Here is a 16,187-nt window from a genome sequence, read left to right as displayed (position 1 = left end):
TAACTAAACTACTGTTTTTCCTTCCGTTTTATCTCTATATTATAGAGATAGCACAGAAGGAAAAACAGTAGTTTATTTGCCAACGTCACTTCCTGATGAAAGAAACTGCTCTCAGACCATATTATTCATCACAAAAAGTTCTAAGTGAATGAATCAAGCTTTTATATGTAACTAGATTTTTTGCAACAGTATTGGTTCAAAAGCATGCAGTTTTCCAGTTATTTATTTTGTAATATGGTGTTTTCATCACACCAAAGTGAGCAAATAACGGTAAAATTGTATTTTACGTCTTAAAATTAACTAAAATCATGATGATATGGCCTACAGGATATAGCAAAAGCAGTATCTGTTGAACTGTTTTACCTGAAAAAAAGAGATTTCATTCACTTAGGGTTAAACATTTTACTTGTCTGTTTCTATAAGGGCTGGTATGAATGAACCTGCTCAGGCTAGGGGGGAAATGGCAGACCCACACTAGTACTAAACATGTGGCCCAAGAGAAGAAGGAGAATATGCTAATCTGGTAATCAAAGTATACTAAACATTAACATCTGGAACAAACACCCATATTGCTGTGTTTATTGTTGTCATACTCATTTGGCCACAGGAAAGCACCACTTACCAATCTAACGATAATACAAGTAATGTTTGTATGTTCTAAGCATATTTAAACCGTTCATCCGTTCAACTTTACATCTGGCAGGGGTGTACCTTTGGAGGAACCAATGACATGCAGTGTTAAGCATGCGGCCATTTGTACACTAGACGTAGGGGCTGGTTCAAGGGTTCTAAAAAGTCAACCATTTTTTCCTCTGCAGGCTTTTACATGTTATGGCTTATTGACTGCAATTTACTTTCACTAATAGATGCTGGATTTACAAATGTTATAATAACAGTATTCTTTCCTTTCCTTACTGTAAGTCACTTAAAGTGCTCTTGAATCTTCTCAAGAACTCAAGGTCAGCAGAGCCCTGAAGCACCACGTTGCTGCATAGTTTGTTGGCCGCTTCATTATTAATTTTAAAAGTGTCCTGTGTCCAAGTTGCATATTCGACACTGCACGTCATCGACTTCCTGCGAAACACTGACAAAGAGTGAAGGACATACCCACATCCAGACAGCTGTCTTTCTTAATAGGGTATTGTTGCACTCTTGTGGCCGGAACAACAATTGCAGCAAAAACATTGTTAAAACAGTTTCACCTGGTAAAAAAAGTTGTTTTTCCCCCATGTTAAAAACAGGAACTTAAATCATCAAGGGATGTCATTAAACACAGACAAACCATTTTTGATCAGACTTTTTCACGATCTGTATGAGTTTTCCTTGTGTTATTTTTTGATGTCAAGATCTGTCTTTGTTTTCCTGTTTTATTTTGAAAAGTGTTAACCCGTGTTATGTCTGTTGTTACTTTCTGTCTCTGTGTTTCCGTCCTGTTTGATAACCTGATAGTGTTCACGTGGTGACCCTGTGTTTCTCTTCCCTCCCCATCTGTGTCTTGCTTGTATTTAAGTTTTGGTTTTCTTTCAGTTGTTGTCAGATTCTTGATGTTGGATGTTTATGTTGAGAGAGTTTTTTTGGCCTTGTTTTGCCCAGCTCTGTTAATTCACAAACAGACAATAAAGGACTTTTCCTTCAAAGTAACTGTGGGTCCTAACTGCTTCGCTTTCAAGCCTTGACAGACTTAGAAAACTAGTTGACTTGTTACAGCAATAATTGTGGCTTATGATGAACATTATGACATTTTCAAACTAATGAAAATAAATTCAATATTTTGTTTGCCCATTGCACAAAGAAAACTTGATCCATAACCACCAATGTCATACTGTGTTTCAAAGTGGTTGTACCCTTAAGTTTTAACTTTGCCTAAGCACTTTTACCTTAAAGATAGAACATTCGGAAAAGTCAAAGCATCACTATATGTATAAAACTGTGACGTCTATTGGTTTGTGGACCAAGGTTTTAAAAGCCATATAAACTACATTAAAACTTTATCATGCATCAAAGTCAAAACCACTTGTTTTCTTGATTTGACTTTATTTGTCCAGCATTAAAGTAGAAATACTCGAGTCATACAGATGATTGCCTCATATCATTGTAGCTGTATGTAACTGATATGGTGAACACAGATAGCAGTAGCCAAACAGTGTGATCAGATCTAAAGCAACTTTTGGACACGTGAAAATTGTGGCTGCTCCTCTGGGATAACGTCACAGCCAGACCTGACCTCAGCTGATCCTCAACATCTTGGCTGTTTGGAAAAGAGCTCATTAATATGCCACGCAGCACTAGAAACAAGCAGGTAACCATGGATACACTGCATTTGACCCTCATATTTCTCTTTGTTTCACTCGCCACTAGACTCTCCTTTACTGTTCCCTCTAGACCCTCCACCTCTATTTTTTTTCTTAGTGACACTCTCTTTTTCCTCCTCGTTTTACACGTACTGGCATTCTTCTCTTCAGCCCGAATAGCGGCTGCTCAGATTATATTGAACCAATTCCCAGCCGGCAGTCACCAGGGCAACCGAGAGCCCCTCATCCCATGCTCATACAGTGGTGATCTGGTCAACCACACGAGTGCTGTCGTTAATTTCCACGCACTCCACCTCCTGTCTCTGGCCGTCTTCTTCAGGTCGGTTTCCCGGGGTCTTGGAGGGAGGCAGGAAAGTGAGGAGGGTCGGCAGGAATGCGAGCGTGTGAAGGGCTGAGCAGCCGGCCGTTAGGGTGAGGCAGCGGAAGAGTGTGTGTGTGAGGTTGGAGCGTACTGCCCCAACAGGCACCAGGGCGGCGCTGTAGCAGATAAGCGTCTGTAGAGAGGGCACCCCGTGTCTCTCCAGGGCCACCCTCACCCAGCGAGTCCTGCTGTCCCCTCGACCTGAGGCGAAACCGCAGAGGAGGGGACCACTGCAGTCCGCAGAATGTCCCAAGGCTGAGATCAGACACAACACAGACATGCAGTCCAGCTCCACACCCCATAAGGTCATGAAGCCCAGCACCCCGAACTGAACCGAGAGCACGGTGAGGCCCAGCCACACAGAGACCAGAGGCTCCACTACAGCCAGAGAGGAGAGACCCAACAGGAAGAGCACCGCCAGCAGTGAGTGTCTGAGGGGGGAGCTGACCGCTGCAGCGTAGCGGTCCAGGTAGACGAAAGAGGGGTTAAAGATTAGGAAGCGGACGCGCGAGGTCAGCGACAAGCGCCGCAGCGTGTCCAGCAGCACTGACATCTCCTCCCGCTTGTTCTCCGTTGTCTTGGCCACCAGGAAGATTCGGGACGCCGCCACATCTGGCTCCTCGCCTTGACCACGCTCCGCAAATATGATGTCATCAGCAAAGTGGGCAAACTGAGGCTCGCGGAGAAAAGAGTGACGGAGCGTGTGGGTGAAGTTTTCCCGCGGCTGGCTGGTGGACTGGTTGTTATCTGTCAGGTAGTTCAGGTATGCTTCTAGCCAGCTGATTCGCTGGAAGCCTTTGGCATATTCCAGCAGGTCCCGTTGAACTGAGGCATTCCAGTAGGTGGCGCTTTCATAGATGTAAAATCCAATGACAGGGGAGTATGAGCTGAAGTAACGCTGCTGGGCACGGGTGTACAATACTGTTGCTGTATCCATGGCAACCAGTGCACTGGGGTCTGAACCCTGGGTCACCTGTCGATAAAAAAAAATATTATTTACAGATTGAACAGTGCGTCATGGTTTTTGTATACAAGTGTGTCTGAAAAGAACATATTTCAAGTGCAATAAGTAGTTCCAAGCCTTATGTTCAAAATAAACAGCATATAAAAACTCCAAAACTTAGTGCATACAATCTTAATTCATTAATCATGTAGAGTATTATAATTATATATTTTATACATTTATATATATATCGTGTATTGTGCTTTAACTATATCTCTCTTCTTGTGATGATGTATTTACTAGGTGTTTTATTACTCATGTGTAATGCCTGTCAGTAGTCAGTAGGTCAGCATATGCAAAACTAAACTACTGAAACTCTAAGAGATTAAACTATTTAATTTGTTAAATGTTTTTGAATGCATTGCACCTTTAAAGACCATCAGCATAAACAGTTAGCTGTATGATGTAAGTCAGTGTCATTTAAAACGATAAATATATTAAGCTATGGTAAATATCAATACATTGTAGTGACACTATGATATATATGTACCAATACATTTTTTAACTCTGGGAGCTACACATCATGATCAGTCAAGTGGTGAGTAAGTGTGTACGTTACATACATTTACTTAAGTGAATTGATGTTCAGGTCAGTTTAAATGTATAGAGAGACAGACAATTTAGATTCTGAATGGCACTGTACCAATGTTGGTAGTAAATAATATTGAGCAGTGCAATGAGAAACACTGCACTGTCTAAATGAAGTGGAAGATGTGCTTTGTAATCTAGTAGTATAAAACTGTAAAAATAAAGTGTTGCCTCACCTGCAGGAAGCCCATCAATCCAAAGGAGATGTACACCAGATACAGCAGAACCACAAAGGGTTTGACATAGGTGTTAGTGATCCAGTCTCCATAGCAACGCCTCACACATCCCAGCAAAAGGTGAGAGTCCTGAGGATTAGGGTCCATGTGAGCTGTGGAATGTGTGTGTGGATGTGTGAGTGTGGAGTTAGCCACATGACCGAGCCCATGCGTGGCAGGGTTGTTTGCTGTATGTGGGTGTGTGTGTGTGTGTGAGTTAGGTTAGAGTTTGGTGTGTGAGAGTGACTGTTGCCGACCCCGATTGGTGGGTTGGTGGTCTGGGCCTCATCCTGATAGCGAGTGTACATAAGACACCTGTACCAGGCCGGCTTAGAGTCCAGGCGCTCCGGTTTGGGGACTCGCCGGCAGAAGCAGCCATGTCTGTACCCTGTCTCTAAGTACCCAGTGAACACCAGACAGGAACTGTAGAAGGACAGCATGTAAATGTAGCTGATGATGACAGCCAACATGGCGGTGCGGCAAAATAGCCGGACGGCCTCCATGTTGGTCAGTGCGAGGCAGCCAGACCCAGGGTCATCAGGTGGAGCATGGTGGAGCCGGAGAAACGCAGCATGACGTCCTCAAACACACTCGCCACCCGCTCTCCTTCACATGCTGGTCCTCCCGAGTTCGCCTCCATGACGACAGCATCTCGAAAGAGCCGAAGAGGCCATGACCTGAGGGGAACCAAACAGTTGAAATTCACAGATTTAAGATGGTATTATTTTGGTTTTGCAGCCCATGATTTACTGTTGGATATGTCTCCAAACATAAAAAAGCTAATCTCAAATCAACACTTTTCCTTTTCCCAGAATGCTGTGACTGCCCCCCACTTTTCTTAATTCATTCCTTAAGGAAGCATGTTGCAGGTTGCACAAGGAAGGGAAAAAGCTGCCTGCTTTTAAATGGTCCCCTCTGCATTATTCCACACATCAATTCAGTTTGAAATAGAAATGTGAAACGACAGTTGTAAGACACAATGATGGAAGTTCAATTTTCTTTGGATTAAACAATACTAGTAGCTGCTACAGGACACGTGAATATCACTTCCTGCTAATAAAGGGGATAAAAGAAATTGAACAAGGTTTTTAATATTCTGAGAGTAGTTTAAGTTATTAGTAATAATCTAGCAGCACAACAAACAACAGAACGTCTTTAATTTAATGTATTGCTTTAAATAGAGTTATATCATATAAGATTACATATGTTTAATATGTGCACCAACTCCATTTGCATGTCCAGTCTCATTGGCATTCACGTACATGTTTATATACAGCAGATGTTTTTTATGGTTTTCTCTACTGTGGTTGCCATGACATCCATTCGTCATCATGACAGCCCCCCCCCCCCCCCCCCCCCCCCTTTCTCTCTTCAGTGACCCTTACCATGGCGAAACACTTAACACCTTAGCAGAGGCGTAACCTACCGACACTTCAGGCGTGGGTGCATCTGAGAAACTATGCTGATCATGTGAATGTGTGTGTGTTTTATATGTGTGTGTGTTAGAAGGAGAGGGAATTAAACAGTGAATGACAGTGGAAGAGGTGAGCAGGTTAATGTTGCAGAGAGAACAGATGTGCAAAAACGAGAGTCTGGGGACGGCACTTGCCCAAGGATTCTGACATTTAACAGAGCTTGAGACAGGCCAATGGACAACAGACACACATTATGGTACTAATACATGAGGAAATACAATCAGGGGTGTGTCTTTTTGCCAGAACCCTTTCAGACCCTGGATATTACTGTTGAGTCATAAATGGATTAGCATTTCACACATGCAGCCTTCCAGACATAACAAAAGCCTGGGTATAGTTTGTATTTGTTTTTTTCAGTGACCTCACTGCAAAATATTAAAAAAACAATTCTGATAAATAACCTGCTTCTATTTTTTTTTTAAAGTAGGCTGAACTTCTCAAATGCATAATAGGTACCTTTAAAGCCAATAAAGGAACTTGATAAACAAAGTACACACTCAAAAATTAGAAGAATATCATCAAAAATGACTTGATTAAAATGATATACTATATTCAATATTGACTTGAAACGTCTGACACATTTTGCAGATCACTACCAAACAAAACTTGAAATGAACCATGGTCAAATAAATGTACCGTAAATGTATTATATAATTTATATTTATATAACTATATATATTTAATAATCTACATAATCAATTCACCCCCCTTTGTACACAAACACATGAGATAAATCAACATATCAGTTTGTGTTTGTGCAAGCTTTGCAAGCAAATTAGCTCCTGTATGAAAACATTACTTGGTCTCTGAAAGAGAAAAATGCAAAATGTTGTACAGAGTATTTCTCCCCTCTTTCTCTACTGTGTAATCACATCCTTCTTTCTCTCCTCCCACCTTTTTCTGTCTACTGCCTACATGATTCGGAATAATCCTCCTGACTTCCTTCTAACCACAGTTTAACTTCATTTCCAGCTAAGAGAATCCTTATCTGAAGCCCCAGTTGGAGTGATATTTCATGGAGCCTCCTCTCTGTGTCTATTCCCCTGTCTCTTCTGTGCTCGCTTTGGTTATTTTAAGCCTAACAGCAGCCTTTCCTCCTCCACATTACAGAGTAATTATGGTATGGACTACATGTGTGTGGTAGCGGTTACGTACAGCACATCCTACAATATTTTTAATGCATGCACTCAAGATGAAGTGCAAGTATGCCTTCACCAGATGGAATGCAGTGTGTTCAGCAGGGGGTCCTGCTCCTAGTTTGTTGAATTCTTAATTTGGGCGCCCTGGAAGCTTACCCTTAATTGCAAGTCATCTCCTTTCTCTTTCGTCATTTCCTTTATTATCTTGGACTACAATATCTAATAGGGCAAAAAACCACTCAAATTAAATGAAAACATTTAATATATATATTTGCTGCATTTGCATTATATCCCTTTCGTTCGTTTTATCACCATCAAAAGTAAATCAGTAACTTTACTTGTTACCAGATGGACAGTTGGTGTTAGTTTGTTTCTGTCACCAAGTCAAAATGTGGTCCTTGAGACACACATTGAAGCGTAACTATCACACAGACGGTTTTGAGATCAAATTAAGGCAGAATTTTAAAATGCGAGTGTGTCTGACTCTGAGCAAGGGCAATGGAAATGGGGGGTATATGGACTCTGGCCAAATGTTGCATGGGTGATCTCTTTTGATCGACTATCTCAATATCGATATTGCGACAATATTGTTGCTTTCACAAGTGTAAGTGCATCAGGTGGTTTTAGTAACACTTACGTATAAAATCAACCTTCTCATTGAAGTATTTTATGTCCTATAATGAAATGAAAATCGGGATTTGCAAAAACTGGAAGCGCTGTGACATGGTCACTGTCATAATGTCTAGTCCGCAATATTTTATGAATGATTCATTTTCAGTACAAAGTCTGCTTGCTGCATTTACTGTATTGGCCATACTAATAGGGAGGCGTGTGGTGCAGTGGGTTGTGTGTTGGTGTTCGGATCAGGGGGTCACAGGTTCAAACCCCACTGCAGTCAGCATGTCGTTGTGTTCCTGGGCAAGACACTTCACCCCCAAATTGCTCCTGTGGGGATTGCCCACATTATTGAGTATGTAAGTCGCTTTGGATAAAAGCGTCTAACAGGTGACATGTAATGTAATAGTGATGAGTTGATAGATCCAAATTAAATACTGTTTATTTAATTGATTTATAAAATTCAGTGTTTCTGCTATAATTTATATGTATTGAGTCACACTTGGCTGCTGTTTAGTGCCACAGAGATCACTGGTTTAATTTTACAGTAACTTACATAAAACAAATAAAAATAAAGAGGACACTGTTATCGGATTTGTTATTGGCAGAGAATCTGACGCTTATCTAGCGTCATAGCGGTATATATAAAGTTTGATTTGTGCATCCCTACCTTGGTCAAGCATTCTGCGACATGTCTCATGTATTTACCTCCTCACATCAAGTCTGCAATACTGCTATACAGTTTATGGTTCATAAGATGTGACATCCAAAACTGGAAGTCGGCATATTGCTACAGGATTGCTGGTTAAGGGGTTTTCAGACACTCCAAGCATACCGACCTATTAAAAATGCCCTTTTATTCAAATAATCTATAACTAATATGGGATTATTTATGAAAATGTTTTACTGGTTCCAGACTTCCAGAACCCTAACATACTTTTTCAGACCCTTTTGATTATGTTTGTAACCCCAGTCTGAAAATGCATTGTTACTGCAAAGTCTAGTTCATCCCCTGCCACTTGTCAGTCATTTTGACAATCTGTCTCCTTCAAAATGGCATTCAGCCCGAGGCTGGCATCTGCAGATCCCATAAGAGGAACTGGAGAAGCAGACAAAAGTCTGATATATTAAAGCAGAGGCAGTGTTCATCATGGCTCGAATCTTCCCTCCATTGTTTTGAAAGTTTTTTTTGTGTATATCGGAAACAATCTGAACAGAAAGATTATTTACAGACAAATGGAGGATGGAAACATGGACAAACAGAATAAAAATAACTTGAAAAGTCACCTACATGTGTTATTTAACTGTAAAAAAAGTGTTAGTTTTAAACCTACCAAGCATGACGAAAGGGATGCCTAGGTACGTAGAGTTGTAGGGTCGTCCCGGTCAGGTTGAGTATCCCAGCAGCAGTGAGGCCTGATAGAGTGATTGACAGCAAAGCAAGCAGTCCCAACCAGGGTTTGGACCTCACACAGTCCCTCATAGTGCAGCAGAGCATGGCAAGCACACCACACGCCCCCAAGCTAGCCAACAGGGGGCGGTGTGCCAGCACCGAGGAGAACTGGAAGTCTGTCCTCAGAGAAGAGGAAGTAGAAGGGTGCAGCCCCAGTTTAGGGTGCAACGCTGCGAAATGCTGTAACTCGGCACAGAAGGCATTTTCCCATTGGCTGGCCACCCGGTCCATTAGGCCGCCACGGGCTTGGAGGTAATAGGTGAGCTGCAACGCCCTTGCAGAACGTACACCTTCTCCCTTGGCTCCAGTTCCCTGACCACGCACCCCCCCATTGGGACCCCAGCCCTGCACTCCACCCAGCTGGTGGCCAATGTATGCCTGCCTTCCGTCTGCAAGCTGCGTGATCGGGTACCGCAGTATTGGGATGGAGCTGTTAGAGATGCGAGCTGATTGGATCTCTTCCATGGCACGGATGATGTCATCAATGATGCACACGTTCTTGTCGTCTGGGAGACAGAGGTAGGAGAAGGAGTAGTTGAAGCTGTTGACACCTGTGGCTGGGACCGTCACCGGCATCTGGTAGATTCGTTTGTGGAGCTTTAGAAAAAACACACAGATGCATACACGAGTTAGCTCCCAGTGGCCCAATTTAGCTAGGATAGTACTGTGGCAAGAGCAAAAAAAGTTCCATCAAAGTTTTTCAGTGTACAGCACAGCAAAACTCAGTGTGTGGCTCATTTACTTTGTGTACTTCCACTGCTGCTGTTTATTCGGATGAAAAAGAGAAAGACATGTGTGGGGAGTGTGTGTGTGTCTCACTTGACAGAGTAACAATAGTGGTCTTAGAATCTTCCACCATTTCTAAGGCAAAAGGACAACAGTGCCAGCATCCACAGAACCGGTTACTAAGCAACAGGCCTGATGCCAGTCTCTGCCACAGAGAACATGGGCAGAGCTGTTTCCTACCTCAGAGAACTGCGTTTACTTCAGTAAGGGAGGGTGTGTGTGTATGTGTATGTGTATATGTATGTATGTATGTATGTATGTATGTATGTGTGTGTGTGTGTGTGTGTGTGTGTGTGCGTATGTCTCTTGATTGATGCTATATTTTAAAAGTCCATTCAATAAGCTGTACTGCTGTAAAATTGACCCAATTCTTCATTTAATTTTGGTCGCATTTTACTACCAAATGATGCCAATCTTTCAGTTTTATTGTTAGCAATTTCCTGGAAGGACCTTAAAATTCCCAATCCAAGTGCCTTATATCACTAAATTAACTTTAAAAGCCAAATCAGTCATCTTGTGAGCATGTACAGTTTTCAGGGCTATACACATACATACTTGAATGTATAACTAAATGTATATGTATGTAAATATTTGTGTTTATTACCTGATCATTATTCAAATAACGCTATGTTTATTAATATACAAAACTATTTCCTAAAGTGTCTAGTGTCAATTCCTGTTAATAAGACCAGATTCTGGTCTAATAGTCATTGATGAGTGACACAAGTTACAGCAGGAAGAGAAGAAACAAAAAGTGAGTGAGAAATATTAGATAATATATATTATAATAATAATAATAATAGATTACATTTGTATAGCGCCTTTCAAGGGACCCCAGGCCGCTTTACATGGTGAACAAAAAAACAAACAAACAAACAAAAGGGGCAAATAATATATATATATATATATATATATATATATATATATATATATTATGGAGGTAAAATGTTAACAAATGTTTGTGGCAACTGTTTAGATGTGCACTTGAGGTTGATGAGGTTTGTGGTTATTTTGTTGGACCATTTATATTTTATAAAGATTTCATTCAGATTTCTTGCTGTTGTTTAAAAAATAAAGAACTGAGAGATATATGTTAAGTCTTTACTGCATAATTAAAAAGGAAAATGGAAAGAAAAAAAAGGTTCCGAGATGCTAATGGATATAAATTCTAAAGCAAGGTTCCAAACAGTATTCTACAAACCAAGGGGTGATGTCAAGGTGAATATGTCTAACCTATACAAGGCTTTTCATCCAATAATTCAATAGAATAAAATCATAGAAGACAAAGAGTTTCCAATTATCTCACTGAAGCTAGACCAGAATTCAGGGCAGTGTACTTGTACTCTTGCTGCTCAAGTGAAGAACCTGTCTAGCACTGGCTATCACTGCTATTGCTGTCTCATGGAACAAGTGCTGAGCTGTTCCCACTGTCACAGGTTGTTTGATGGCATTTTGGAAAACGTAGGAATTAAATCTGATGCACAAGTCAGTTATTTTATTCACCTTCTTTTATGCATCAACCTGTTCCTCTCTCACCGAAGAAATAGCCTGGCTCTGTGGCAATCCTCTATGCACCAACGTTATATTCTAGCTTTATGTAAAATGGCTCCCAATAATAATAACAAACACAAACATTAATGGACAGATGGTATGTACAAACACCCTACTCAATAGAACTGAGTGTCTCTGGGCTATTAGTCTGAAAGCTATAAATACAACTGCATAACATCATGAAATAATTTGTTTAATTACTCAAGGGGTGTCAAACTAATACTCAAAGATCCATTAAGCAATAGCAATGAAGAGATAGAGTCCTCCGAGGTCCATGTAACTCCACTTTAAATTAATATGCCCTGCTTCGTAATTGTAAAGGTTTGCGGGGGTTATTTGAATGGGACTGTTGTTCTGTGTAATGACTATCAATCAGTGAGAATGAGGAGGAAGACAACTTGCATTTGTGTTCTGTACTGCAGATACTACAGTATTTCTAAATAGATCTAAGCATTGATTATTTATTTAAAGTTGAAATCTGTAGACGCATTGCAATCAGATTGTATGCATATTGCGATTTAAATGGCACAGAAGAGACATTATATATAGTCTACCTGTGCAGTTAATAGTTGTGTCTTGAGTTGGCATTAGCAGAATCTTCCTAACCTTTGAGTCCTCAAATTACTGACTGTGAGTGGGCCTGTGTTTATGATAAAAAATAGTTTTTGCTGTAAATGGATCCTTCATCTGTTATTTGGTTAAACCATACACTCCAGCACCTGCACTTTGCTCTGCATCGGCCAATAGGCTCGTTAGGCAGGTAAACCTCTACAAAAACACACCTGTTACCTATCCTGCCTCCAAAACGGTGAAACAAACTTCTGATTTATATCAGGACAGCAGAATGTCTGCACCTCTCCTGTCAGACTGAAAACCAACAGGTTAATCTGCACCATTGCCATTCAATTAAACAGGCACACACACAATTGTAATACAGTTTAAGCTCATTAGACCTGATGCACAAACACTAACACGGTATGGCTTGTATGAAGTGAATGTATTTGAATGTTTCTTGCTGTTCTGAATTTGCAAGTTGCCTTGGAAAAAAGCATAATCTTAATGTAATGCCTCTCAAATATCAAAAGGGAGCATTTGATGTTGAAATTGCCATCCATTATGTTAAGCACTTGTGATGATGGTGATGGCTAATGTTTCATTCTGTGTATATTATTTAACGTTCACTGTGTTTTGTTAATGGTGTTAATTATCCTTTCATTCAGCATTTAAAACCTGTTAGTTTGGTGTTAGTGCCTTACCTTTAGTATTGTGTCCAGGTGAACCGGGTCCAGCACGCTCCCCTTTCGGGTGGTGACGATCACGCGCCCGTAGCGTACGGGTGTTTGCAGGTCTGAGTAGAGCGCGTGCTTGGAGCGGTTCACGGGGAAGAGGCTGTCCACCAGGTTGCCTTCTATCTTAGCCAGACTGTGCTTGGGAGCGAGCAAACTCTCCACGTCCTCTTCCACCCGGTAACGGCTGAAGCTGGCACCCAGCAGGATGGAGAGCAGCACGGGCGCTGAGGCAAAGAACACCGGGTGGCTCGCAACGAACCGACCGAGCGCGTGGAAGGAGGTCCTCAGGCCCGCGTGCAACACCTGGCGCAGCATCCTAGCGCGCGGCCGCGGCTCCAGCCTCTCCCACCGACCGGAAAGCCCCGGAGCACTGCCGAGCATCAGGGGCTGCCGGAGGCATCGGTGGGCTCCGTCGTTCTCAGTCTGCTGGAGGAGCGGTGACGCCAGGTGGTGGCAGGATTTGTCCCCCAGAGCAGGAGGTAACCAGCTCGGGAGAATCCAACCCTCCTCCGATCACAGGGGTAACGCTTTCCCCCAAGGTTCGCTCATCCGCTAGAGTAGCGCAAAGAACAGAAAGCTACAAAATGAGCCAGCATTTCTCTGCTCTGCGGTTAGAAAGCATACTGATAGCCTACTTTACATTTAATAGCTACTGCCCTGCTGCGTTCAATGCCTTCTGTAAACTGCATGGCTCTGTGCGCAACAGAAAAAACATCGCCGAGGCAAAGTGGGTCTCATAATTACACCTGTTAAGCTCCCTCCTAAAACAGACTTAACATTCGAGTAGTTATGTTTCTCCACTCGGACAGGTTGCAGAGAAGACACACAGTAGTTGAACTAAAGTCAGACAGTACATACCTAAAGAGGGGAACGGTTGAACCAACACGGTGATGACGGAGATCATCTAAACGCATTCAGAGAAAGATGTTATCCCACCGGTTCTCCGTGTGTCCAGCTCCACCCTACACCAGCAACACAACCTGATGGGTGGGTCCGTATTAGTCGCAGGATAGGTGACGCGGTGTGCACGCACCGGGGATGCCGGTGGAGCGGTTTGTCAAATTAGCCTAATCTGGGTTTTTCTCTGCGGCAGAAGGCTTTCTGTCGTCCGTCTTCTCCTCTCCTCATCGCCCCAGTGGTTAGACGGAGCCCCTGTTCATCCGGCTGCTCTCCTAGCAGCTACTGCTCTCCTCGTTGGGAAGGCACGTCACTAATTACCTGCTTTCAAACCGGGGACTGTTTTCCCTCTCTCTCTGCCTTTTTGTTTCCTTCGCACCGCCCTCACGACCCGCTCTGAGCCCCGTGTTGTGCCCCTCCTCTCTCCGTTCCGCTACATTGCAGAGAAACACCCCTTCCATAGGTTGCTGAGTAGGCTAAGTGGCAGTGTTTGACATTTCTAGAAATGTATCATATGCAGCAAGAACTATTTATAAGCCACATAAATGCTGGCTGCTTTAAAAGTATCTTAATATCGCTTTAATATTCACAAATATTCTTTGTATCATAATGTGTTAAAGTTGCTGAGGTTTTAAAGATAGGCCTAGGCTACTTAAAAAAAGGTAATATCAGAATTATTGCAGGTTAGATGTTTTTATTAGAAGCCTGGCATTTAGAAAGATAGTAGGTCTATCAACATTGTGATGAGGCATTGTGATTTATTTCCCTTTACCTGTATGACAAAGAAAGGCACATTTTATTCTGCATTATTTTGGCTAATGCTATGATTTTCCTCACACAATTTTAAATGATATTACTAGCCTTGCTGCAGATACGTTAAACATTAGGTCTGCTATTGTGTAGCATGTTGCCATAGAAACCAGACGAATTACTTTTATTTTTTACAAGCCCTGGTTCCCATGGCAATGGTGATGCCACCCATCCCCCCAAAACAATTGCATGCACAGTAGTGCACAAACACAGTACATGACACTACACATATCTGTTTCTCCACACACACACACACACACACACACACACACCACACACACACACACACACACACACACACACACACACACACACACACCACACACACACACACACACACACACACACACACACACACACACACACACCACACACACACACACACACACACACACACCAACACACACACACACACACACACACACACACACACACACTGTAGACACACACCTGCTGACTCCCAATCTGCTTTTTGTATGGAGGTGTCTGATACAGTGACATTAAAGGCACAAGAGAAAAGAGAGAGAAAGAGCATTGCAAACTAGAGCTGTGGAAGTAATAATGAGTGCAAACAGCCTGAGATCACATTCTGTGTGTCTGTCTGTCTGTCTGTCTGTCTGTCTGTCTGTCTGTCTGTCTGTCTGTCTGTCTGTCTGTCTGTCTGTCTGTCTGTCTGTCTGTCTGTCCAGGCCAGATCAAAAAGCCAAACAGCAGCATTTGGGGCCGTCTGCATGGGACCAACTAATGGCTTCTCTCTCCCTAGATATCCTTCATTAAAGGCTGTTTGGATTACAATCAGAAAAATACCTTTTAATTCCCTGAGCATGACAGTGTGCTCGAATTTATAAAAAAAGAAAATGTCTTTTAGATAGAAAGATTTGTGTGGGTAGTTAAATATAACACTTTTTAGGTTTGAGCTAAATGTAAAATATGTCTCTTTCCATCTGTTTTGTTTTAGGATTATGACTTATGAAAACATTATAGCTTTGTTATAGTTAGAATTGGGTTTTTAAATGTTCAAATGAAATATGTATATATATTTATAGCCTATATCATTTATATATTTGATAATTAACATTTAATTATCCTGTCAACAGAAAGACGTCTACCAGATGTTCTGGAAATCCGGTAAAATTATCTCATATACACAACTTATTATTATTATAATTATTATTAATAATAATAATCATATTAATAATAATAATAATAAATAAATAAATTGGCAAAATATTACAATGAATATAACTGACAGCATGTGTTACTTTATGTTTGAAAACCAGGTCAATTCACACATCACTCCAAAGACCACACATATTCAATAAAGCAATTGGTCTTTAAAATGGAGCACTTGACAGACAATTGCCTAAGGTCTGAACATGTACATGCAACTGTGGCATAGTCACCGCTGAGAAAAAAACAATGTACCCACGACTAATGTTTCCTAGAAGAAGTTAGATTGAAAAAAAAATCAACAAGAAAAAAGCATCTCTCTGCATGTTCTAATCCGTTATTCAATTAAGCCTCAATTAGCCTTTAATCCACATTACCAGCCCAGGGAGGGACGAGCGGTGAAGGAATGAATGAGTACGTCTCTCCCTGGGGAGGAAGGAAGAGCAGAAAAGGAAATTAAAGACTGCAGAGATATAGGGGGCTCTGGGCAGTTTTTGATAACAAAAGTACTAATTACTGTCGC

At 41.7% G+C, this 16,187-nt stretch overlaps 1 protein-coding gene across 1 annotated transcript; it reads right to left on the bottom strand.

The window, feature by feature from the left end:
* Positions 1–2,017: 2,017 nt before the first annotated feature.
* ptchd1 (patched domain containing 1) lies at positions 2,018–14,050 on the bottom strand. The gene is given in 8 exon segments (XM_034236460.1): positions 2,018–3,646; positions 4,441–4,688; positions 4,691–4,993; positions 4,996–5,083; positions 5,086–5,156; positions 9,043–9,082; positions 9,084–9,758; positions 12,755–14,050. Coding segments are annotated over 8 exon segments (2,940 nt in total). The 5' UTR covers positions 13,169–14,050; the 3' UTR covers positions 2,018–2,545.
* Positions 14,051–16,187: the final 2,137 nt, after the last annotated feature.

The sequence above is a fragment of the Gymnodraco acuticeps genome, unplaced genomic scaffold (assembly GCF_902827175.1).
Source record: "Gymnodraco acuticeps unplaced genomic scaffold, fGymAcu1.1, whole genome shotgun sequence".
Classification (NCBI taxonomy): domain Eukaryota; kingdom Metazoa; phylum Chordata; class Actinopteri; order Perciformes; family Bathydraconidae; genus Gymnodraco; species Gymnodraco acuticeps.
Note: the sequence above shows the minus strand (reverse complement) of the source record. Positions and strands in the feature narration are given on the sequence as shown.